At 39.2% G+C, this 27,254-nt stretch overlaps 1 protein-coding gene across 3 annotated transcripts; it reads right to left on the reverse strand.

Annotated features, from left to right (window-relative positions):
- Window positions 1-2,174: 2,174 nt before the first annotated feature.
- Window positions 2,175-27,206, reverse strand: CUTC (cutC copper transporter). Of its 3 annotated transcripts, none has more exons than XM_060108730.1 (9): window positions 27,029-27,206; window positions 22,825-22,896; window positions 19,132-19,191; window positions 15,617-15,826; window positions 14,915-14,950; window positions 12,366-12,499; window positions 7,401-7,428; window positions 3,879-3,984; window positions 2,175-2,710 (listed from the first exon to the last, which is right to left on the reverse strand). In XM_060108730.1, the coding sequence occupies exons 1-9, from the start codon at window positions 27,087-27,089 to the stop codon at window positions 2,596-2,598; spliced, it is 822 nt and encodes a 273-aa protein (XP_059964713.1). In that variant the 5' UTR covers window positions 27,090-27,206; the 3' UTR covers window positions 2,175-2,595. The 3 variants fall into 3 exon arrangements, with proteins under 3 accessions (XP_059964713.1, XP_059964783.1, XP_059964833.1); XM_060108800.1 differs by lacking the exon at window positions 27,029-27,206 and adding an exon at window positions 26,745-26,956; XM_060108850.1 differs by lacking the exons at window positions 2,175-2,710; window positions 7,401-7,428 and having other exon boundaries at window positions 3,892-3,984.
- Between the last annotated feature and the right edge of the window lie 48 nt (window positions 27,207-27,254).

Genomic DNA, 27,254 nt, shown 5'->3' on the forward strand with positions numbered 1-27,254 from the left:
AAAAGTGGATCTCGATGGGGCAAACTGAAGATATCTAGCATAGTTCCCAAAGTCAGTAATCCTGATTCTCAATCCAGTGCTTTTTTTCCATTAGCAAAGTAAATCAACAGTATGAGTACACAATTGATGGTTGTAATGAGAAATGTATAAAAATATGAAGACATGGTTCCCTAGTCTCAAAATACTTATAATATTGATGAGAAGACATATATACATGAAATAATGAGTAAATATTTTAAAACAGGACTATGTGTAGAAAAAAAAATCAAGGTTAAGGGGTTACCTTATACTTCTTTTATATTCACATAGTGGAGGGCACAAGCTATTGGCTTCAGTACTCAACACCTAGCTTCCTGGGAGGACTTTTAAATTATCAAAGACTGATACTAGGAAACTAACCTAGAAGAAAAGAACTTTAATGGGTACATACTATATACTTGGTGTTTTAATATATCCTTAAACCAGAAGCCATAGTTTAGTTATTATTCCTGATTTAAAGATAAAGGAATTAAAGTTCAAAAAATTAAGTTAACTTAAACTGGAAGTGAGGATATGATTCCAGGTGTGTCTGATTTGCCCAGGAGAATCGCTCTCTGTACTACATCCAGATACCAGAAGCATCCTTAAGCATAAGACTTAGAGGTTAGTAGCCTAGCATTCAAGTCTTGTAAACAACATTAATTTGTTATTAAATTTTGAGCAATTCATAGCACCTCTCAGATCCCTAGCTAATCTGTCTAAATAAAATACAGATAATAACATAGCCTGCTCTTATCTCTGGAGGATCATACAGTGAAGTCCAAGCATGGGGGAGGGTTAGGCCAAAATACTAAACATGATGTGTGTGCATGTGTACATGATACTTACATGTCTCTTTCTACATTCCAAAGCCAATATTAAAACTATTAACAGAAACCAATATTAACAGAAACCACTGAGGTTATTATTAATTTTTAAATAGTCTGCCTCTCATTTCTCATAAATTCCTTGGCAAATATTCTATGTTGAAATCGTACCTGAAAAAGTGAGGAAAGAAGTTAAGATTTAAAAGTGAGGGAAGGGGGACTTGCCTGGTGGTCCAGTGGTAAGGAATCCACCTTACAATGCAGGGGACGCAGGATCGATCCCTGGTCGGGGAACTAAGATCACACATGCTGCGGGGCAACTAAGCCCGCGTGCCACAACTACTGAGCTCATGTGCCTCAATTAGAGAGACTGCATGCCACAAACTATGGAGCCCACACACTCTGGAACCTGCGCGCCACAACTAGAGAAGAGAAAACCCGCACGCCACAACTAGAGAGGTGCCTGTGCACCATACCAAAGAGCCTGCGCACTACACCAAAAGATCCCACATGCCTCAACAAGATCCCACGTGCCACAACTAAGACCTGACGCAGCCAAAATAAATAAAATAAAAAAATAAATAATAAATCTTTTATAAGTAAATAAATAAATAAATAAAAGTGAGGGAAGGGGCACATTAAAAGAAAGGGAAGGCTTTTGGTATACACATTCATTGGTACCCAAGTTTGTGCATGCTATGTATAGAGGCTCCACTAACTAGCCTCATGACCAAGGGCAAGCTCTTCATATTATGATTCAGTTACTCTCCTAATACAGAAGCATCAGTGGGTAAGCTCTTCATATTATGATTCAGTTACTCTCCTAATACAGAAGCATCAGTTCTATTACCAGAGTGGTGTTTGTGTAAAATGAGATAATAAATATGGAAGTGACAGAAAAAACTAGAAATGAACCTCACCATTTGGGACCTGCCCATAGGAAAAGCAATTTTCATCACTAGGATTCAGTCTTCATATCTGTGGCCTCAGCGGAAAGAAACAGCTATTCTGAAAACCTTCCTAACCTCTCCCAATTCTCTACAGATCTTTGTATATTGTCAGATGAACCTCATAGTTAAGCCATTTCTCTATCTGGGAGCAGAGGTAGAAGTAACCTGATGAACAACAGAGATCACTTCTGCCTTTCTAAGTCTGGGAACTTTTATATCCTACTTCCCAAGTCTAGGAATTTTTATGCTATACCATTTACTCTATATCCTTAGCATCCTGCCCAGGATCCAAAAAAGTACATAATAAAAAGAGAAAATAAAATTAAAAAAAAAATCCTCCCTTTAATACTTGGCTACAGATGAGTAAGAGACTCTACCATAATAGAATGGCAATTTTTATTTTACAAATGAAAAGGCAAAATACTGCTACTGAGTTGACCATGAAGTCACATCTGAGTTGAATTTTCATACTTTGCAGTTGAATTTTCCCACCTTGCAGTTGAATTTTCCCAGCTCATCAGTTAATTCCACTGAAAACAGACTAAGCCTCCACTTGTGGAAGAAGCCTAGGCCAGATTTAACCATGATGATGGAGATGGTCGACAAGATTAAGCAAAGGAAATGACTGCATTCTGTTTCAAGTTCTTTTTCTTCTTGGAAACATTCTCCATGGTAATGTAAGACTTAAAACAAAGACTGTGACTGTCCTGGCCAGAGAAGGTTAAAGCTGTGTCATAGAGAACTGTAGACTATTCTTCTACCTTTGTCCAGTGATATCCATCTCTCTCAGAGAGGTGTGGCTAAACCAGAATATTCTTTGCAATAGCATTCAAAGTCCTTACTTGGGTCACATCTGTTACCTTTAGAGAATATTCTGATCTAGAAAGAGAGGCTCCCATAGCAACAGAGGAATTTCTGCAATAGAAGTAATAAAGGAACAGATAATTACATAAGTTGTTAAATGAGCTCTCCTACTGGCACTTCATTTTATAGGCAATTTCATGGCTCAAAAACAAAGTTAGGTCAAGGACCCTGAACTACTATATTTCATAATTTTTATTAATTACTTGAAACATTTAGTATCTAAATCTATCAGATAGTACACTTGATTTTATATCTGGAGTTGTAAATTCTAAGGCTCTTGCTTCTTTTACATTTCATTTTTTCCAACTTAGAAATAATCAACAATTAACTATTAAATATAGGAGTCTCTCAAGTATAATAAAAAAAACATAATAGTTTAAATTCCTTAATAGTGATATAATTTCCAAATAACTGAAAATAGGGAATTCCCTAGCAGTCCAGTGGTTAGGACTCCATACTTTCACTGCCAAGGGTGCAGGTTCAATCCCTGGTTGGGGGAACTAAGACCCCACAAGCTGTGTGGCGTGGCCAAAAACAATAAAATTTTAAGAAATTAAAAAATAAAAATAAAATAACTGAAAATAGCAAAGGTGAGGAAAGACTTAAGTATTAACAGTAGGAAAGATAAAAATGACCACGGCTCTTCCATCCTTATATGATAGTTATTAACTTTGCTAAAGGAAATCACAGGTGAATGGCCACACATACATATCTGATTCATTTGAAGTTTAGCTGCTGAATTAGAATTTATTATTAACTGGTCTAAGTTCAGCAATGCCTTAAGGCTTTTTTTTTTTTTTTTTTGCATTACGCGGGCCTCTCACTGTTGCGGCCTCTCCCGTTGCAGAGCACAGGCTCCGGACGCGCAGGCTCAGCGGCCATGGCTCACGGGCCCAGCCGCTCCGCGGCATGTGGGATCTTCCTAGACCGGGGCACGAACCCGTGTCCCCTGCATCGGCAGGCGGACTCTCAACCATTGCGCCACTAGGGAAGCCCGTGCCTTAAGGCTTTGAGGTTAGCCTGTGTTCAGAAGAGCCTGCTTATTTAAGGCAGAAAAAGAACCACTCTGCAGTTAAAAAACTTCAAAAATGACTGTAATACTTACATACTTATCACAACATTCCATTCATTAATCATGCCATCAACTAAGGTTTTCCTGTTTGGGGAAGTAAAGATTAACTGCATTCATTTTTGCAGGAGTCAAAGAATATATTTTTACCGAAACTTCATTCCTGAATCTCTAGCCAACCGAGCGGAACAGTGGAATTCTGTAGCACCTGAACCCTCAAGGATCCTTTGTAGATTTCTGTCTGTTATGCCACCCCCTGTTGGAAAGAATAAGTAATATATTAAATAGAATATATTTTCATATATGATTTAATGAATAATATGACTGCCAACTCTACCTGGAACCTCCATACTGAAATTTCTCATTGATTTGAGAATTATTCTCTCTTTACTCAGCTAGAATGAATTTAGAAAAAAAATGATGAAAAGGCAAGACTACAGACTCTGAAGAACAAAAGATAAGGTCAAAGAACCTTTATGACAGAATTTGACATGCCCACTGGTTTATATAACAGTGCTGTACGTTACTGATTTTAAATCTATAAAGATTACTCTAGGGAAAGGAAAATCACTGAGTGCTCTAACCCTGTTTCCCCTCAATTAAAGCAAAATCAAATTGAAGTGAAAGGTAAGATAGACTTGAGGAAGAAGTCACAAAAGCAAAGCCTCAGAAATGTATCTCAAAGAGAAAACCTCCAAGGTTCTTTCTCTGGCCCAGCATTTGATAAACACATAGATCTCACTGGAAATGGGAATAATGCAAGGTGTTATACAGCTAATTTATTATAATATCAACTTTTTGTTTCATTTTACAGAAGAATTTGATTCTACTTTATTAAAACTGCACAATCAAGTATTTTATGACTCATTTGTTTTAATGAACAATCTCTTAAATGTCTGTATATAAAGAATAATATTCTGAACTGATACCAGATTATAAATATAAAATCAGCTTATTCATCTTTATATCATTCTCTCCTAATATATAGGACGTATTCAATACATATTTTTAAATGACTGTTAAAATATGTACTTTTTATCTCAAGCTATTCAAGCTACTAAAATAACTTGACTTACACACTCTTTCAGACTCATTAACTTTTTCTTGGTGGTACAGTAATATCACTGAGCCCTAAGAAGCAGAAAGAACAGACTGAGAAGTCAGATTTAGATTGGAATCCTGGCTTTACCACTGTGGCCCTTCACAGCTATGTGATCTTAGATAAATTACTTAAATCCACTGAGCCTCAATTTTTTTCACCAAAGAGGGATAGTATTGCCTACTTCACAAACTTGTAAGGATTAAAAGACAAGTACATTATTTCCTTCTAATAAATAACAAAATATCTGGCCACTGAAACACATGTTGCTCAGTTATCAGAACATAAGTAATACATTTTCCAAACACAGACTAACAGGTGGGACTTGAAAGAACAGCTAGCTCAATATCCTCTCTTTATAAAGATAAGGAAACTGGAGCCTAAACTATATTGTAAACTTCATTATGAAAGTCCCTAGAGGGGAGTTACTAAGTTCTAGTTATCTTTATATTTCCCAATGATGGACACTCATTAGGCATTCAGGTTGACTTACCCAGGAATTTTTACTTGCTGGTAATTACTTACATGAAATTGTTATAATTTGTTTATAGATCTATTTGGTGAGCTCCTCAAGTAGAAGGATTACTTCATATACATTTCTGTGTTTTTACACCTACCACAGAACCTGTCATATAATTAGCATTTTCTTGGTAAGGTTTGTTAAATAATCACAAATATTTTTGGATATAACATCTTCTTACCTAAGACTGTAAGCCTCTTGAGGAAGTAGTTTCTTGTGTAACTCTGTATCCCAAGTAGTGCCTTGCACATAGCACATAACTTAATAATTACAAATAAAGCAAAGGCAATCTTACGTTAACAACTGTCTGTAAGTCTGAGTATTAGTTGTCAAGTATAAATATATTTAGTCTTAAATGGAAATGCATCAGACTCAATTAAGTTTCTTTAACATTCCCTGATTAATCTACTAAGGGTCTCAACTTAACAAATAATATATGCTTTCTGTTTGCTCATGTTTCAGGAACTTGCTACAAGTCAAAGCTTTCCTAAATTTCTGACACTATCCATCTGTTTGGCTTCTTTTTAAAAGTTGGGCTATATCTCACTATCACCATTTTGACCTCTGGTCAGTCTTGGCATCATTGGTATTAAGACAACCAGACATTGTATGCCTTCTGATGTGATGAAATATGAAGTATTCAGAATTATCCATGAAGTATTCCTACCAAAAATTTTTAACCAGAATCTAAACAAGCAGTTTATAGGAAAATACAGAGGCTAGTCTAGGAAATCCATGCTAAACAATATCAAAAGGAAACAACCTGATAAATCCAGAAATTAGGACATTTTACGGGGTAAGTAGTTCAAACTTTTTAAATGTCATTTTTTTTAAAGCAGAAGAAGAAAAGGAAGACTTCTATATTAAAAGATATTAAGAAAGATAGGGCCTCCCTGGTGGCGCAAGTGGTTGGGAGTCCGCCTGCCGATGCAGGGGATACGGGTTCGTGCCCCGGTCTGGGAGGATCCCATATGCCGTGGAGCGGCTGGGCCCGTGAGCCATGGCCGCTGAGCCTGCGCGTCCGGAGCCTGCGCGTCCGGAGCCTGTGCTCCGCAACGGGGGAGGCCACAGCAGTGAGAGGCCCGCATACCGCAAAAAAAAAAAAAAAAAAAAAAAAAAAAGATAAAAACCAAGTACAATACTTGTTCCTTGATTGGATCCTGGTTTGAACATATCAGCTATAAAAAACATTCTGCATATAATAAGAGAAAGGAGAGTATTGGCTGAGTATTAAATGGTATTAGGGATTTAGTGTTTATTTTGATAGATGTAATAATGGTATTGCGGTTAGAGTAAAATACCCTTATTTTTTTAGAGACGTATAAAGAGAAAATGTCATAATGCCTTTAATTTAATTTTAAAATACCTCAGGATAAAAAAAAGATGAAACAAATGCGACAAAATGTTAAATCTAGAAATTGAGTACATGAGTATTCATAATGCTGTTTTCTTTTTTATACTTTTGAGAAATTTAATAAGAAAAAATTAAGATTGTCTTTATATTCATCTCATTCTGGATCTAGGTCATCTTATCTAATTCTTTAAAAACTGTTGACTTCTAATGAGCCATTATGTACTTCATTGATCTTAGAGTTATCATTAGGAGTATGTGATCCAACTGTTCTGACTACAAGGAAGAATTTCGTAATCAAAGATTTTCAGAAACTGAGTATTACATTATCCAGGGATATTACCTATGTTTGCTTATACCTTGTCAACAACTAGGACATTTGGCCCTAATGCAGCGTAGCAGCATCAAACTTGGTGTGCCTCACCAGAAATGAACATCTACATTCACAAAATTGTATACTATGGGAAAGCAAACATGGAGAAACCCCAGTCCTTATTTGCTCTTCTCTGAGCGAAACCCTACTAGAGTGTTCCTCATATAAAGTTTTAAATTGCAGCACAGATCCCCCAATCTTAAACATTTTAATCAAATTATATATTCTTTCCCAACACCATGGACTAATACTACCCCCCATACTGTCCTGCCTCTTTTGCTCTTCCTCACTATAGTGTTACACTAGTAAACAGACAGATAAATAAATACCTGGCATTACCACAATCCTGCCTTTTGCCTGAAAAAAGAAAAAAATAAACAATTTTAATATCCTTCTCTTACATGGGATAATAAGGCAGCAAAACAGAAACATAACTATATTAAATTTATTAAGTTACTACTAGTATCTAATTTTCAATAGACCTTTCTGTTTCTTTGGGATCTTGGGTAAGTAAAATGTTCAGGGTAGTAACTCCTTCTACCCAGAAAGGTTATTTTATTGTATTGCTTTAAAGACTTGTACTGTTACAAACACAAAGAATAGGAGAATAAAATATAAAAACTAAATAATCACACCACCTTAAGAAAACCCATTACTAGAGGCTTCCCTGGTGGCACAGTGGTTAAGAATCCACCAGCCAATGCAGGGGACACGGGTTTGAGCCCTGGTCTGGGAGGATCCCACATGCTGCGGAGCAACTAAGGCCATGCACCACAACTACTGAGCCTGTGCTCTAGAGCCCACGAGCCACAACTACCAAGCCCATGTGCCACAACTACTGAAGCCTGCATGCCTAGAGCCCATGCTCTGCAACAAGAGAAGCCACCACAATGAGAAGCCTCCCCACCACAACGAAGAGTAGCTCCCGCTCACCGCAGCTAGAGAAAGCGTGCGCGCAGCAACGAAAACCCAACAGAGCCAAAAATAATAAATAAAATAAATGTTTTAAAAAAGAAACAAAGAGGGCTTCCCTGGTGGCGCAGTGGTTGAGAGTCTACCTGCCGATGCAGGGGACACGGGTTCGTGCCCTGGTCCGGGAAGATCCCACATGCTGCGGAGCGGCTGGACCCGTGAGCCATGGCCGTTGAGCCTGCGCATCCGGAGCCTGTGCTCCGCAATGGGAGAGGCCACAACAGTGAGAGGCCCACATACCGCAAAAAAAAAAAAAAAAGAAAAGAAAAGCCACTACTGAAAAATAACACTAATTCTGAGTTCTTGGCATGCGATGGAATGGAAGTAGTTGAATTTAAGTAAGATTTCAGCAGAAAAGAAAGAGTATAGCATAATCGTAAATTACTAGAAAAAATATCTGTTCAAATCATGTGTCCTCAACTAAATTCCCTAGCTTATTATACCAATTAAACAAAACCATCGGTCCATTTTATTTAATATTAAGTAATAAAACTGAACTATATGAATTGATTTAATTTCTGATAATAGGTGTTGAAATTTCCTTACTTTTATTCTAATTTTCATCCCATTTCCTAAATAAATTTCGGGGATACACCCAGTATCACTGAAAGTCAAAAGGAAATCACCTTTTTACAAATGCATACTCAGTGGAAACTCTAGTGGCAGGTAGGTAATAATGACAGAATAAAAATAACATATAATGTTATAACAAGCTCACTAACTTGCAGAATAATACCCTGATCAAATTGCTCTATCATGAAAGTGTTTATCAAATGTCACTTTACTCACTCGTCCATCCATCCAACAAATATTTATTAAGTGCCTACTGTATACCAGACACTGTTGTAGGTATGGAGAATACTGTGACTGAAGGGGTCCAAAATATGCCACTGTGGCATAAAAATTATTTTGAGCTAAAGGCTGAAATTCCTTATCTGCCTAAAAGCAGAGCCTCCCAAAAGAACTGAAAAAGAACTCAACTGTCATAAATCCCCTCACTGGAAGCAGCTCATCAGCACCACACCCAGACAGACAATATCATAAAACTATCCTATCTCCCATCTATTCTTCTAAGGATACAATAATCTTTCCAAGAAGTCATTTGTTTTCCCATAAGGGCCCTTTCTCCTTCCACTTCTAAGTCCCTAAGTGCTCTCTTCCCCCTCCTTCAACTCTTAGAAGATGGTATATAAGCCCCAAATTCTAAGCACCTCTTTGAGTCACATTTCTTTGTGAACTCCCATACATACATACACACGTGATTACAATCTTGTTTTCTTGCAAATCTATCTTTTGTCAGTTTAATTTGCAGGATCTCTAATACTGAACCTAGGAGGGTTCACTTTTTTTTTTTTAAAGAGGGTAAAGAAAAAGTTTTTCCTCCTTGACATCATGAGCAAGAGAAAGTTCCTATTCTCATGGGGCTTTCATGTTCAACGAAAACAGACAACAGATAGGTATATTTATAAAATATAAATACTTAAACATACAATGAAAAAAAAATAAAGCAAGGAAATGAAATAGAGAGTAAAAGGGAGAGGGGGCTATTTCATAAAATTTAATAATTGTCAGAGAAATAAGTGAAACAAGGCTGTTTAGTATCCTCAAACAGACTACAGCAAAATACCCACAAAACTAAATATTTACTATCTAGAACGCTGAAATGAGTTTAGGAGCAAAAAAGTCATATTTACTGTAACTGTTTCTTCCAACTGAAAGCTTTCTAAAACATGGACAAATGTTTAACGGGATGAATTCTATCACTTTTTTTTTTTTGGCCTTCCATAAAAGATTATTTAGAAGTATATGCTTACCTGAGGCTATCAAAGTGATTTACCAATACAGAGCAGTTGCTAAGTGTCAGACCTTGTGCTGAAGTAATCCACAACTATTCTAGGAGGTAGGCACTATTATTATGCTAACTTTGCAGGTAAGGAAACTGAAGTTTAGGATGGTTAGGTAAACTGCCCAAGGTCACTGTTAATAAGTGGCAAAACCAGGATTTAAACATAGACCTTTCTAATCCCAAATCCTATGCTTTAACCAGTATATTGTACTACTAAGTAACTGCTTCAAGAAGTAAAGTTAGCATGAATCTCACTTCTATGTGGGATCTAAAAAAGTAAAATACACAGAAGCAGAGAATAGAATGGTGGTTACCAGGGATGAGGAGGTGAAGGAAATGGGTAATGTTGGTAAAATGTTGGTAAAAGGATACAAAGTTGCTATGTAGGATGAGTACATCTATAGATCAAATGTATAGCATGATGACTATAGTCAATAAAACTGTACTGAATACTAAAAATTTGCTAAGAGAGTAGATTTCAGGTACTTTCACCACACACACACACACACACACCACACAAGTTAACTATATGAACAGATGAATATGATCTTGACTGTAACCATTTCATTCTGTATATGTACATCAAAACATCATGTTGTACACCTGTTATATATACATATAATTTTTACTTAAAAAAAGTAAAGTTAGTGTATAAGCATATTTAACCCAGCTCTTCCTGCCAACCAGTGATTAAACTACAAATATCTCTCTCTCTCTCTCACACACACACACACACACACACATACACACACACACAAATATTTTGAAATGCAATATATGACTACAACAGTTATTCTCTACTCCATACTGAGTAGCCATTTTAAAATGGAAACCTGACTCATCAATCCTTCTATTTTAAAATCCTTTGGGCTTCCCCAGTGCACCAAGGATAAAATACAAACTCTTAAATAGTTTTCAAGGCTCTGGACAGTATTATTCTCTTCACATTGAACATTATAGTCATTCTTCAATATCTTAATAAATTTTCACTTTTGTTTCTAGGCCTTTGCATATACTGTTTTGTCTACATGGAGCATATCCCCCCCCACCCCACTCTCCCTCTCCCTATTCCCTTTTACATTGATGGCTCCTAATCATCCTTCAAATGAGTAAGACATTGCAGTGTGGATTTCTTTTCTTCTGGGAAGCTAACTACTGTTAATCCCAATCCCTCAAATCTCGGGTTAATTCCTCTCCAATGTGCTCCCACAGCACTCTTTTTTTATATAGTACTCTATTAAAAGTGCCTGTTGTGCACTAGTTTGTAAGGGCAGTGACTACACACACACACATGCGTGCGTGCACAGGCACCCCTTGGTCACCACCATAGTGCAAATGCCCTGCACCTTAATATATACTTAATAAATATTTATAAAACCAGTAAGTTCCAGTCTAGAAAAATTTATCTGATCCTCAGGTGAAATTTCTGAAAATTATTTTCATGGTTACAGAAAAGTAAACATAAGCAGATGTCTACACAAAAACACTAAATAATATTATTAATAATAGCAGTAATAATAATTACAGACACTAACATGTATTAAAATCTAATACATATCAAGCACTCTGCTAAGGCTCTTACCAAGAGCCTTTCTTATTGCTTATATTATCTCTTATCTCTACCAATCCTACCTGATCTCTACCAATCCTCAGAGCAACCCTATATAGGAGATATTAAACTTATCTCAATTTCACACAAGGAAACAGAGGCTTAAACACTAGTAATCTACTCAACATTATACAGCAACTGTGAAAACTGTCTCAAATCCAGAACATTCTCATCTCAAAGTCCACACTCACTAACCTAGAATGCCTCTGGACTGGTGTCAGAAAAATACAGACATACCACAATTACAAAGCCATCTTCTGACTGTTCTACAAATGATGCGAACTCACAAGAGGAAATCATATAAGAGAAAAATGTATTTCCTTCCTATCTTGGTAGTTGGGGAGAAATGAGAGAAGGATACAGTTTTAGTTTTTTTTTTTTGGCCGTGCCATCTGGCATGCAGGATCTTAGTTCCCCCACCAGGGATCAAACCTGTGCCCCCTGCAGTGGAAGCGTGGAGTCTTGTTAATCACTGGACCACAAGGGAAGTCCCAGTTTTAGTTTTAGAATTCACCTCGAAATGATAATTTTCTCAAATTTTATGTGGGAACCCCTGAGTATACATAGGTTGACAGTAAGAAGATAGGGCTTAAACTATGCAACGCTGATGGCAGAAGAAAGGTAAAATTTGCTGTGGTTATCCAAATTAGATCAGTTATTTAGGCATTGTCTATAATTTGATCTTAAGAGCCTTGGCTACTAAAAATGCTCATGTGAAAGAAATAAAAATTATAGAATATGTTATTTCCTGCTTGCTATGGAGTAACCACAGTCAGTAATACGTAGTTTCACAACCTCGTTGAACAGCAGAATATCAGAAGTAACCACAACAGAGTCTCAGGAAGAAAGGAAGGAAATTGTGTGTACCTGATCTATGAGTCGCTTTATTAGGGGTAGTCCTTCTAGTGCGGAACTGTCGCATCCACTGGTTAATACTCTTTCAAATCCCAAAGTTAAGAGGGTCTCTAGAGCTGCCATTGGATCATGAACCATGTCAAAGGCTGCAATAAATAAAACTGACATGAATTTTGAACAGATATCTCTAATACAGTGCTTTCCAAAATGTAGTATACACACAGTGGTATGCTGGACCTAGCTTGTCCTGGCTTGCAAGAGTCAGTTGTTAAATATTCAGGAATTTTGCAAGCATGACTGTCAATCCATTGGCAGCTGAAATTAGTCAAGGTGAAAGTACAAAACCACAGAAATCAACAAATGCTACAAATCAGGGCTCTTTTTCCCTGAGAACCAGTTTACCAGCATACCACAGTCAGCATGCCACCAATGGTAGGCAGGATCATTTTAGATGGTACGCATTTGAACAGATGCATTTACTTAAAGGCAGATTAGAAGTGAAAAGTTTCCAATTTTCATTAGTTATAAAGTTTCTCTTTAAAATAAATTTACTTAAGATTTTAAGAAAATTATTAAATAAATTTGCACGAGCAGCCCTTCGATATGGTAAAATTGTAAACGTAACAGGCAAGTGACTCAAATTTGGGAGTCTGCTCTAAGGGTTCAAACAAACAGAATGAAAACATTACACTCACCAGTTCTAGAAAAAGCCTTGGTTCACATTCTCATTATTGACTAATATTTTATTCTAATCCATTTATCCCATGTACTCAAGACTCATAGTATAAGGATAGTAGTTTACAACAGACTATATGAGGTTTCAGTTCCATCCTACTTTCTAAGAGACTTCTCTCCTCCTCACTGAGGAAACTGGCACTAGGAACCCCAAAGAAAACTACTTCTGCTTTGGTTCTCAGCACTGCTACATGGTACGCAAGTGCTAATCTATGGTGGATTAGGTGGTAGACCCCTTCCTTTCACCCTTTAGTGTATGTAGGCAGCTAAATGTAACACAGAGGATTTTCCTTTTTTGGTGGCAGTAACTTCTCAGTGATTACACTGTCATAATATTAAATACATGAGTGAAAAAAATGTGGAATACAGGACAATATAACAATAAAAAAACATGGAAATATTTTTGCTAAATTTATTGAAGGAAAAGACAAAAACTTTGAAATGATTTTCTTAGTTTAAGAACAGAAAAATATATTCTATATGGTGGGTTTATTTTGTTTTTTTGTTTTTTTATTAGTTTCTGCTTTATAACAAAGTGAATCAGTCATACATATACATCTGTTCCCACATCCCTTCCCTCATGCATCTCCCTCCCTCCTACCCTCCCCATCCCACCCCTCCAGGCGGTCACAAAGCACCGAGCTGATCTCCCTGTGCTCTGTGGCTGCTTCGGTGGGTTTATTTTGAATTATTTAGCATATCAAATTTTAAACTATATATTTTTCAGATAAATGTTTACTAATTTAAATTACCTCATATTTTAAAACTTCTCTTTTTTTTGGCTAGCTTCAAAGTTCTGACTTTTAAGCGATCTAACATCTTTTAGTTATTGCTAGTTTATGAGAAGCATTGCTAAACAGCAAGTCAAGAAAGTTTTCTGGTGTTACTCATTTCATAAAGAAACAAGGATTACAAATGCTATATACCTAATTTCTATAAATGGATGCAAATCCTAGTGTCCACTCTCATCCTGATCTCTGGATGCTTACTCAAAAGGACAAAAAAAATTCAATAATTTCTCATGCATATCATCAAATAAAAAAAAAAACTGAAGACTTCTTTCTTTTCATGTGCAATGGCAGTGCCTCTGAAGGCAAAATTCACACTTGTTCCTCCATTTTACCAATGCTAGGCAAAAATGTATGGAAATTGTAACTGCCTGATTTAGAGATAAGAAGTATTTTCATATAAAATTACCAGATACTTTTTAGAAATCATTCTGATGCAGACAAGCTATCAATAATGTACAATAATTTTGTGCACTATAGTGAACATTTGTTCATTGATTATCCAGCACCTATTTCTTTCCTCTTCCTAATAGTACCCAATTCTTCATCAGATACCCACCCCCTCTCTGCCCATGAATCTTATATTCATCTGGGAAAGCTGACCTCACTCCTAGCTCCAGAATGATCTTATCTGGCTTAAGCCAAGTAGCACATTTCCTTTCATTGGCCGCAGTGATTTATCCTTTTTGAGACTGCACATGACCTGAGGCAAACTAATAAAAATGAATCTCAGGATTCTTGCTTGGAAAGCTGTGACAAGCACATGCACTTGTAGGCGATGCTTACTCTCTCCCTCTATTATATGCCACCACCACCACCTTCTGCTTTTAACAACTTCTCATAACTAAGGCTTCATATTTTCTAGAAATTGTGCATCTCTAAATTTACAACTGTTAGTCCCATGACCAGTATAAAAAAACCAATTGGTAACACTGTAATGACACTATACAACTGTGTTCCAGAAAAAAGGTTGTGGCATTTGGTGAAATGAGAAAACTGACACCATTCAACAGAACTTCTAAAATGGAAATGACTCACCTCGGTGGAAAGTGACTGGCAGAGGACGACAAATAGCTATATAAAGAAAATCACATGACAACATGAATGAAAAGATCATCACTGATCACTATTTACAGAATTCTCCATGTTAGAATGAACTTTTTAATACTTTCTTCTCTTAAGTGAAGACACTGGACTAAAATAATAAAAAAATGGCAACCTTCCAAATCCAAAAGTCCTATGTTTCCATTAATCTCTGATTTTCATTAAAAAAAAAAATAGTCATCCACTTCTTAAGAGGCACCAAATAAAAACTATATGATTTGGCAACTATAAGGGTAGCATTACATCTATTACTTACCCTTCTGAAAATCTTCAAGAAATACTCTGGCCTAGTAATATAAGTAGTTTGCTTCTGTCCTCTCTACATCTCCCCATCCTCACCAACTGTAATAGCTTTTCAACTTTTTGGTGCTGTGATTAAAGGAATCAAGGTAAATTTCCCTTAAACCCTAAAGGAACAGTAGCAGAACCCAATTGATAGTAACTGAGAGAGTCAGGAGGGCTATGTCACACATAGTCTCTACCCAAAACACCTAAATAGCTAGTGTTTAAAATAGGTTAGTATAAGTGTCTGCAGGTGTGAATGAAAAGTCAGTTTTGTGATTGCGTTTTTCTATATTGGGAGTATTCAATGCAATCATCATTAGAGGCTTTTTGGTCTCAGATACAAATTCTTACCCACAAGGGACATGCACAGTTCTTTGTCAATGTGTCCATCTTCAGTCAGTGCCCCAAATACCAAACCATCAGCACCATAAAGCTTGGCAAGATGAATGTCAGCCTTCATCACCTCAACTTCACGGTCTGAATATAAAAAATCACCTCCACGTGGCCGAATCATCACAAAAACTGGTATCTGGACATACTGCTTCACTACTTGAAGGACACCTATAAGAATAAAGCAGACTAATTAAAATTCAAATGTGAGCTAAAAGCTCAAGGAAGTCAATAAAATATTACTGTACTGGTCTTTTACATTTGCTCTGGTGTATCACTTCTACAAGAAATGGAAGAGTTGATGGAATAAACCATAGAAAGATGGATCTAAAGGAAAAAGGAGACACTGAGTAGAAAAACGTACATATAGTAGAAGTTACGTAACAAGAAAATCAAGGGTAAATAAAAAAGCAATTTAGAAAATAGAAGGAAGTTACTACATTTTAAAAGCACTTGTCAGTTGACTCAACTAAATTCTTTTACTGGAATGTGACACTTGAAAGTGTAATAACTACCAGGCTCTATGTTCTGCCAGTGTATTCCCTAAGATCCAGTTTCTCCTTCATAATGATTACAGCTCTATTTAAAACCTACTATAGAGGTGGTTACATAGTTCTAAAGTTTATGATTCCTTAATGGAAAACGGTATTTAGCAAAGCCTTTTTTTTTCTTTTTGCAGTACATGGGCCTCTCACTGTTGTGGCCTCTCCCGTTGCGGAGCACAGGCTCCGGACGCACAGGCTCAGCGGCCATGGCTCACGGGCCAGCTGCTCTGCGGCATGTGGGATCTTCCCGGACTGGGGCACGAACCCGTCCTCTGCATCGGCAGGCGGACTCTCAACCACTGCACCACCAGGGAAGCCCCAAAGCCTTTTTTTAAAATAAGAGATACGCAAAAGGGAGCGAAGTTGTACTTATTTGTGATTTTATGAGGAGATCTATGAATAAAAGTACCCAAATCTGACACAATTCGTGGCTAGTTCAGAAACACTCAATGGTATAAGATCTGTGGCAAGCACCATTAGTGTTTACCCAATGTGAATTTACGTCTTTTGCCTTGCTACAAGAACCCCAATTCTGCATGGGATAGCAATATGCCCATCACCAAGTAATGAATCATACATGACTGCTGTTGCAAAAAACAGACTGCACTCAAACAACAGGTATGTTCTAGGTATTTCACAGAGTGGCCAGGGAATGCCCTCCTTTATTTTAGAGAGAAGAGTCCAAAAGCCCATTGCATATATAAACCTTTTATACTAAATAACGCTATCATCCATCTCAGAGTAAAATATAGGAGTCAGAATTTCATATAGGGACTTGGGCTTCTGACCGAGACAGAGTAACAGGAACTGGATTTACCCTTCCCCCCATAAAACCAAAAAACAGACAAAACATACGAAACAATGGTTTGCAACAAAGGATAATGTTGCCTGAGAGATGGGAAACAAATGAGGTGAGCTCTCTGAATGACCCAGATTACTATCTTGAGAGTTTTCCAGGCCACAGCATAGGGAGGGGGAACCCAGGCGGAGGCCAGAGAATTCTCTGAGTTGAGGAGACAAAGCTGAGAGTCCAGGAAGACCAAGTGACTAGAGTTCACAGCAGAGAATAGCAGGGAGGAGAGAAAGAGAACCCTGGAGATCTGCACAGAACCACACCCCCACTTCCCGCTAATATTCAGCTGAGTACCGATCGGCATATGCACGCAAGGAAACTACACAAAGCCAGAGAAAGACCCACTGAAAAGAATTAGAAGAAATAGTGCCTGTCATTCACACCAGGCCAGGAATAATGCCTGTTCCCACCAGCCACACAGGAAAATTTCAAGATTCATGGGGCACTGGGTAGAGTACACAGAAGGTCTTGCCTCAGTAGTGGGGAATAACACTATTCCAGACCCACTTAACAAATTTTAAAAACCCAATCCAAAATGAACAAACTGTTTCCAATACCTAACTGCTCAAGAATATTTATAGGAATACAAAAATATCCAGTACCCAGCAAAGTAAAATTCATAATGTCTTACATACAATGAAAAATTATCAGGTAGAAAAACAAGATAGGGCCTCCCTGGTGGCGCAGTGGTTGAGAGTCCGCCTGCCGATGCAGGGGATACGGGTTCGTGCCCCGGTCTGGGAGGATCCCATATGCCGCGGAGCGGCTGGGCCCGTGAGCCATGGCCACTGGGCCTGCGCATCCGGAGCCTGTGCTCCGCAACGGGAGAGGCCACAACAGTGAGAGGCCCGCATACCGCAAAAAGAAAAAAAAAAAAAAAAAAAAAAAAAGAAAAACAAGATACATCATTAGGTGAAAATCAATCAAACAAAACCAACCTAGAACTGATACAGATGTTAGAATTAGCAGCCAAGTCATTAAAATAGCTATTGTAACTTTATTCTATATGTTCAAAAAAGCTAAAAAGTGACATGAGAGATATAACAACAATCTCAAATATCTAGGGATGAAAACTACAGTGTGTGAGGTGAAAAATACACTAGGTGGGATTAACAGCAATTAGACATTGCAGAGAAAAGATCAGTAAACTTGAAAACAAAGGAATAGGATCTATAGAAAATGAAACAGAGAAAAAGTTTTTTTTAAAGAGTAGTTCATCAGTGAGCTGTGGAACAACTTTAAGCAGCCTTAAGTTAGTTGAAGTCTTTGAAGGAGGGAGTGGAGGACATTAAATGCTGAAAAATTTCCAAATGTGATGAAAAGTATAAATGCACATGTCCAAGAAACATGAAAAAAACTACACTCAGGTATATCATAATCAAATTGTTCAAAACCAAGAATAAAGAACAAAATCTTAAAAGTAACCAAGAGAGGGCTTCCCTGGTGGCACAGTGGTTGAGAGTCAGCCTGCCAATGCAGGGGACACAGGATTGTGCCCCAGTCCGGGAAGATCCCACATGCCGCGGAGCAGCTGGATCCGTGAGCCATGGCCGCTGAGCCTGCGCATCCGGAGCCTGTGCTCTGCAACGGGAGAGGCCACAACAGTGAGAGGCCCGCATACCGCAAAAAAAAAAAAAAAAAAAAAAAAAGATAACTGGCTCTTTAAACAAAAATAATAACAATGCAGTGTGGGGTTTTTAACATATGTAAAAGAAAAATGTATGACAACAGCACAAAGACTAAGAGGGGTGAAATGAAGACAAAAGTCAGTATACCAAGGATGCCAGAATGGAAAGATAAAAAAAAACCACAGTCCTTGACATTACTGCAGAGCATATGAACCAATATTAACAGTAACTTAATCTCAACTTTATGATATATAAGGGAAAAAAACATCTATTTGATCACATCTGTGATAGACAAGTTTATTTGCAACCATAAACATTTCTAACTGATACAATATCCATGGCATAGTTAACATGTTAGTAACTTCAGTAAAAGATCCCAATGAAATAGATTATCAATTGTCTCCAGGCTCTATAAACTCCTATGAGAAAATCCGAAAAATGGACACTTACCCATGCTGGGTGTGGTTCCTCCTTCCACTAAGCCAGAACATAATTCAATGCGATCAGCACCTATAATAAGAAAAGCATTGCTAAGCATAATAATTTTTTTAATTAAAAAAATTAAGAAAAATTTTCAAAAGCATTGCTCAAAAGTTATTGTCCAAAATAAACTCTTATTAAACAGCAAACTTAACATTTTTTTCTAAATATAGAACAGAGTCTTAGAAACTGAGAGAAATAAAATTATAAAACTAGAGTAAAACTCTATTTTTAAACCCAACTATATTCTGCAACCCACATTGTTACTGACAAATTTAAGAGTTAATTCAAGTTAAGCTAGGTCTCTTAAAATTTTGTATTATAGGGTTGCTTCTCTATGTACAAGGAAGTGATTTAGAATAAAGAAGTTTCTGGATTGACCAGAGTGGAACACTGACTCTTGATTGATTAAAAAAAATAGCAACCTTGGGGGCTTCCCTGGTGGCGCAGTGGTAGAGAGTCTGCCTGCCAATGCAGGGGACATGGGTTCGTGCCCCGGTCCGGGAAGATCCCACATGCCGCAGAGCGGCTGGGCCCGTGAGCCATGGCTGCTGAGCCTGCGCCTCCGGAGCCTCTGCTCTGTAGCGGGAGAGGCCACAACGGTGACAGGCCCGCGTACCGCAAAAAAAAAAAAAAAAAAAAGCAATCTCGGGACTTCCCTTGTGGCGCAGTGGTTGGGAATCCTCCTGCCAGTGCAGGGGACACGGGTTTGAGCCCTGGTCCAGGAAGATCCCACATGCCATGGAGCAACTAAGCCTGTGCACCACAACTACTGAGCTTGTGCTCTAGAGCCCATGAGCCACAACTACCAAGCCCACGTGCCACAATACTGAAGCCCACATGCCTAGAGCCCGTGCTCTGCAACAAGAGAAGCCACCGCAATAAGAAGCCTACACACCGCAATGAAGAGTAGCCCCTGCTCACTGCAACTAGGGAAAAGCCCGTGTGCAGCCATGAAGACCCAGTGCAGCCAAAAATAAATAAATAAATACATAAATTTAAAAAAATAAAATAAATAAAATAAAAATAAAAGATGAAAATCAGTTTCTTCAACAAACTATAAGGAAAGAAAAGAAAGAATTAAAGAAAGAAAAAAAAGGGAAACATAGACTGAAACAGACATATCAAAAAACTATGTTTAGGGGCTCCCTGGTGGCGCAGTAGTTGAGAGTCCGCCTGCCGATGCAGGGGATACGGGTTCGTGCCCCGGTCTGGGAGGATCCCATATGCCGCGGAGCGGCTGGGCCCGTGAGCCATGGCCGCTGGGCCTGCGCATCCGGAGCCTGTGCTCCGCAACGGGAGAGGCCACAACAGTGAGAGGCCCGCATACCGCAAAAAGAAAAAAACAAAAACAAAAACAAACTATGTTTATATCTTGATTCAAAGAACTGTAGAACAAAACAAAACAAAACTGTGTGAGCCAACTGGGGAAAGCTGAAAACTAACTGGGTATTTTTGATGATATTAATATTAATATTAATAAATATTATTTTAAAAAGATGTTACTGATATTTTGATTATTATTATTTTTAAAGGTTATTATTATTATTTTTTAAACCTTTTAGAGATACTGAAATATTTGCAGATGAAATGACATAATGTCTGGGATTTGCCTCAAAATAATTTGGGGACGGGAGAGGGAAGGTAGGAATATAGATCAGAGGTCAGCAAGTGATGGTCTGCAGGCCAAAGGCTCACAAGCTTCTTTTTGTTATGGCATTCAAGTTTAACATGTTTTTGTGTATTTTTAAAATTTTATTTATTTATGGTCATGTTGGGTCTTCTTTGCTGCACACGGGCTTTCTCTAATTGTGTCGAGCGGGGACTACACTTCATTGCAGTGCATGGGCTTCTCATTGTGGTGGTTTCTCTTTTTGTGGAGCACAGGCTCTAGGCACGTGGGCTTCAGTAGTTGTGGCATGTGGGCTCAGTAGTCATGGCTTGTGGGCTCTAGAGCGCAGGCTCAGTAGTTGTGGCGCATGGGCTCAGTTGCTCGGTGGCATGTGGCAGCTTCCTGGACCAGGGCTCGAACCCATGTCCCCTGCATTGGCAGGTGGATTCTTTTTTTTTTTTTTTTTTTTTTCTTTTTGCGGTATGTGGGCCTCTCACTGTTGTGGCCTCTCCCGTTGTGGAGCACAGGCTCCGGATGCGCAGGCCCAGCAGCCATGGCTCACGGGCCCAGCCACTCCGCGGCATATGGGATCCTCCCAGACCGGGGCACGAACCCGTATCCCCTGCATCGGCAGGCGGACTCTCAACCACTGCGCCACCAGGGAGGCCCAGCAGGTGGATTCTTAACCACTGTGCCACCAGGGAAGTCCTGTTTTCGTGTATTTTTAAAAAACATACATTTCATACAACTGACCCATATCATACAATTCACCCTTTTACAGTGTATAATTCAATGGTTTTTAGTATGCTCACAGAATTTTGCAACCATTGTCACCAATTTTAGAACGTTTTCATCACCCCAAAAAGAAACCTCACACCCTTCAGCAGTCACTTTCCCTTCTCCCCATGCTCCTCAGTCCTCGGCAACCACCAATCTATTTTGTCTATAAAAAAATTGCCTATTCTGGATATTTCATATAAGTCGAATCATACAATATGTGGTATTTTTTGACTGCTTTCTTCCACTTAGAATAATATTTCAAGATTCATCTATGTTGTAGCTTGATCAGTACTTCATCCTTTTTTTATTGCCAAACTGAGAATGGTTTTTACATTTTCAAAGGATTTTTTAAAAAAACAAAGAAGAATATATGACAGAGACCAAATGTGGCCAGCAAAGTCAGAAATATATTCTGTCTTGCTCTTAACAAAAAAGTTTGCTCACCCCCAATATAAATGAAAGATTGGCCATATACTGAAAATGATTAAAGCTGATGGGTACCTGGTGATTCATTATATTATTCTCTCTACTTTTGTATATGTTTGAAATTTTCTATATAAAGTTTAAAAATTTTTCTGATCCTGAAATGATGGGAATTCCTGTGCTTCCTGTTAAAGCAAGCTCAGGGTGCAAAAGAAACCATGAGGTAAAATATATCACGTTCAAAAAAAAAAGATTATGATAAAAGTCCTCACAATGAAAAAAGCATCAAATCTCTAAAATCAGTGGGCTGAAAAAAATTAAATCTTTGCTAAGTTCAATTTTTAAAAAGTTATTTAGGGCTTCTCTGGTGGTGCAGTGGTTAAAGATCTGCCTGCAAATGCAGGGGACACAGGTTAGATCCCTGGTCTGGGAAGATCCCACATACCATGGAGCAACTAAGTCCATGTGCCACAACTACTGAAGCCTGCCCACCTAGAGCCCGTGCTCCACAAGAGAAGCCACCGCAATGAGAAGCCCACGGACCACAACGAAGAGTAGCCCCTGCTCTCTGCAACTAGAGAAAGCCCGCATGCAGCAACGAAGACCCAACGCAGCCAAAAAAAAAAAAAAAGTTGGTTAGTAAGCACTATTATAGACACCTGACTCAAAATGTAACCTACTGGGGAAGTAAGACTAGATGATCAGTAGGTTTTCTAGTTGGTTGGTTGTTTTCAAAAGGATTACTGGGATCCTTAGAGAACACAAAGGTTCCTGAGGTCAGTTCACAGGATTCATTTTCAGACTTTTAAAAGGACTGACAATTGCCATGATTTTCTAATTTCTCTTACCTCCTCTTTCTGCATTTACAGCTGACTCCACTGAATCAACACACACCTCCATAAGAAACCCATTTGCTGCTCCTAAAATATACAGAGAACAATGAAATTTCATGATGGTACTATCCATCCAGACCAAGTGACCACAAATATTTTACATTTTGCTGCCAAAATCCAAATGTCTAATAATAGGTAAGTATGTAAGTACACTAGGGCTCATGAATGCAGTAAAATACCATATTAATTGTTAAATTGATGTCTCTGGACTGCAAAATAAAAACACAGACATATGTATAAGAAATATTGAGAAATGCCCATCGACAGACTAATGGATAAAGATGTGGTACATATATATAAGGGAATATTATTCAGCCATAAAAAGGAATGAAATTGGGTCATTTGTAGAGATGTGGATGGACCTAGAGACTGTCAAACAGAGTGAAGTAAGTCAGAAAAACAAATATCATATATTAATGCATATATGTGGAACCTAGAAAAATGGTACAGATGAACTGGTTTGCAAGGCAGAAATAGAGACACAGATGTAGAGAACAAACATATGGACACCAAGGGGGGAAGTGGCGGGGGTTGGGGTGGTAGTGGGATGAATTGGGAGATTCGGATTGACACGTATACACCAATATGTATAAAACATAACTAATGGGCTTCCCTGGTGGCGCAGTGGTTGAGAGTCCGCCTGCTAGTGCAGGGGACATGGGTTCGTGCCCCGGTCCAGGAAATTCCCGCATGCCGCAGAGCGGCTGGGCCCGGAAGCCATGGCCGCTGAGCCTGCGCGTCCAGAGCCTGTGCTCCGCAACGGGAGAGGCCACAACAGTGAGAGGCCTGAGTACCACCACCAAAAAAAAACACATAACTAATAAAAACCTGCTGTATAAAAAAATTAATTCAATTTAAAAAAAAGAAATTATACTGAGAAATATATACACTGAATGCCAAGTTAATCTTCCTAAAACACAGACCTCATCATCACATTCCAGGTCAAGATTCTTTCGATGCTTCTCAACACCTGCAGAATATGTTTAAACTTCTTCATAAGGTATGTATATTTAAGAGCAGGAATGGATCTCAAATCCTGACCAGACAACTGACTTGTGTGATTCTAGACAAATACTTAGCCTAAGTTTTCTATAAAACAGAATAGGTTTTAGTACCTACCTCAGAGTAGTGAGGATAAAATGAGATAATTCATTTAAAGTGTATAGTACCCACTAAGTATACAAAAAGTACTAGTTGTCATTCATTAACTATACATTATTTCCTCTGTATGCCTCAAGTTCCCCCTGATCCCCATCCTTGCTCTTGGTTATGCCATCTCCTCAATCCACAGTGCTTCCAGCTCTATCTTTGAATGCTAAAATCTTCCAAGGTTCATGTCAAATCACATTTCCATGATATTTCCTCTCCCAAAGTAGGAAATTGTATCTCCCTTTTTTGAACTCATATAACTCTTCATAAACTATATGTTCCTCCTTAAAACACTAACTCTATCTCTTTAATACATTATTTTCTCATATTATTATTTATGTAGATAGGTGTCTGATCACTCTTACTTAACCTAAACTTCCTAAGTAAAGTCTTTATGTGAGAAATCTTTATTATTACCCACAGTAAGAACATTGTCTACCACAGTACACAATAGACACACGAAGATTTACTAAAGGCTGAATATTTATAAATTCATAAAAATTCATGTATTTACACTAAAGAGTGTGATAAAACAGTTTTGAATTTTTTCTATAAGTTAAGCACATACTGTTTTAAAAAATTAAAACTACTGAATGCATACTTAATAATGCCTAAAAGAATGTTCACCACCTACTGATAATTGTTAGTACTAGGTAGTGAGATTTAAAATTACTTTTACTTTCTTCTTTTTACCTTTCTATATTGTTTGATTTTTTTCTACCCAATGTTGCTTTTATAGTTTTTTTTAAAATCAATTTTCAATTTGAAAAACAAAAATCTGTCGTCCACTAACATCAAACTGTAACTGCCTTGGGCCTCCCTGGTGGCGCAAGTGGTTGAGAGTCCGCCTGCCGATGCAGGGGATGTGGGTTCGTGCCCCGGTCTGGGAGGATCCCATATGCCGCGGAGCGGCTGGGCCCGTGAGCCATGGCCGCTGAGCCTGCGCGTCCGGAGCCTGTGCTCCGCAACGGGGGAGGCCACAACAGTGAGAGGCCCGCATACCGCAAAAAAAAAAAAAAAAAAAACTGTAACTGCCTCATTTATTTAAGAGAAGACTATCAGAAAGAGCTAAGTGACACTCTGTGCTCTTAACCAACAGCACTGCATTAATTCCATGGGTTTCCTGATAGCCACCCACACCAGCTGTCAGATCAATCTAACTGAACAGTGCTGCAGGGGTACCATTTGCCTCACACAAGAAAACACCTTGGTGGGAATTCCCTGGCGGTCCAGTGGTTAGGACTCCGCGTTTCCACTGCCAGGGCCCGGGTTCACTACCTGGTAGGGGAACTAAGATCCCGAAATCTTGTGGCTCAATCTTGGCCAGGAGAGGGTGGGGATGCACACTTACAGAACAAACTTACCAGGGGAGAAGGATGGGGGGGAGGGACAGACTGGAAGTTTGGGATTGACATGTACACACTGCCATGTTTAAAATAGATAACCAGGGCTTCCCCGGTGGCGCAGTGGTTGAGAGTCTGACTGCCAATGCCGGGGACACGGGTTCGTGCCCCGGACCGGGAAGATCCCACATGCCGTGGAGCCGCTGGGCCCATGAGCCATGGCCGCTGAGCCTGCACGTCCGGAGCCTGTGCTCCGCAATGGGAGAGGCCACAACAGTGAGAGGCCCGCGTACCGCAAAAAATAAAAAATAATAAATAAATAGATAGATAGATAACCAACAGGACCTACTGTAGTGCACAGGGAACTCTGCTCAATACTCTGCAATAACATAAATGGGAAAGAATTTGAAAAAGGATACAGGAAAATGTATAGCTGAATCACTTTGCTGTACACCTGAAACTAACACAACATTGTTAATCTACTCTACTCCAATATAAAATAAAAATTTAAAAAAAGAGTAAGGCAATTGTCCTAAAAAAGGAAGTTACTTGTAGGGATCAAAGAAGAGGACATTTGTTTGGAGCAGCAGTTCTCAAAGTGGGGTAGTCCAGTTAACTCTGTACTAGGGCACTCTAACACACTTTCAGAGTCCGTACAGTGAAAATTATGTTCATAGTAATACTGAGACTTTGCCTTTTTCACTCTCATTCTCTCACAAGCGGAGTGAAGTTTTGGGGAGGCTACTTGACCTGTCAGATTGAATGCAGAAGCAGGTATGAGAATTCCATTTAGCCAGATGTTAAAGAGATCTGCAAAAATACAAAACATTGGCACTATTCTCACTATTTTTTGTTTGCTCAGGAAAATGGTGATTTTTTTTTCATAAAAAATGTGTTAACATGTAATGGGTTTATGTTTTTTTCTAGTTAATAAATATTTTTTTAATTCCTGTTTTAATTTCTAACGTGGACAATATCGATAGATTTAACCTATATAAATAAAAGGTCTTTGAGGGTCTGAATAATTTTAAGAGGGCCAAGGGGTCTTGAGATTAACAAGTTTGAGAACTGCTAGTTTGGAGGAACCAAGAGTTTACGGAGGACGGATGTGCCAAATTCCCTAACACCCGCTATGCCAGCGCACCCTGGCCCGTTAGGAAGAACTCCGGGCTTGGGGCAGCTAAGCTCTGCCACTTGGGAGGGGTGTGGCTTTAGGGGCAATCCTCGACCCCGCCGCAGAAGCTACAGGTTATTAAGCGGTCCCCACAGGTTTGGCACTGAGCTCCGCGCTCGACACTGAACCATCACAGCGGTGCCGTGAGGGGGTACTGGTATCCTCAGTGGAGAAGGGAAAAGCGAGGCGGAGAGAAGAAGTTAACCAACTTGAATACGGTCGCACGACGAGATGTGGGTGGCGCCGGGATTCGAACCCACATATCTGGCTCCAGAGCCGGGCCACTCTCGCCACCAGCCCCCGGGTTTCCACACGTTTAAAGCCGGAATGACAGAATATACCGCACGGGGGCGGGGGGGGGGTTGCTGAGAGGAGCAGGAGCAAGTAATTCCAGGGATATCGCGATTAATCCCCTGGCCAGAACCACCGCCGGGCCCGGCCCTCACCCCGGAGCGAAGTTGGCCGACCGCCCCCTCCCCGCCCCCTTCCGCACCCGCCTTCCCGGACGGTATCCGCGCTCGCTTCCGCCCGGACGAGGCTCCCTGCCTCTTCATGCTCCACGCGTTCCTCCCACTTGCGTCTTCGGTTTCCACTCAAGAGTCCGGGTTCCAGCGCGCGCAAGCAGACAGGCGCGTCCTCACGGCTGCGCACACCCCAGCGCGTCCCCGATTTCCACGCCCCAGCAGCCCCCGCGAAAGCCCAGGAGCTAGCGCAGGCGC

The sequence above is a fragment of the Mesoplodon densirostris genome, chromosome 1, assembly GCF_025265405.1.
Source record: "Mesoplodon densirostris isolate mMesDen1 chromosome 1, mMesDen1 primary haplotype, whole genome shotgun sequence".
Classification (NCBI taxonomy): Eukaryota; Metazoa; Chordata; class Mammalia; order Artiodactyla; family Ziphiidae; genus Mesoplodon; species Mesoplodon densirostris.

What these genes read in the sequence shown, in the direction of transcription:
- CUTC (XM_060108730.1), bottom strand. Translation starts at nt 27,089, where the DNA reads ATGAAGAGGCAGGGAGCCTCGTCCGGGCGGAAGCGAGCGCGGATACCG. An exon ending in TGTAAATGCAGAAAGAGGAG is followed by an intron (nt 19,192 to 22,824) that starts GTAAGAGAAATT and finishes TTCTTATTATAG; the next exon opens with GTGCTGATCGCATTGAATTA. An exon ending in GATTCAGGAATGAAGTTTCG is followed by an intron (nt 2,711 to 3,878) that starts GTAAAAATATAT and finishes CTTCTATTGCAG; the next exon opens with AAATTCCTCTGTTGCTATGG.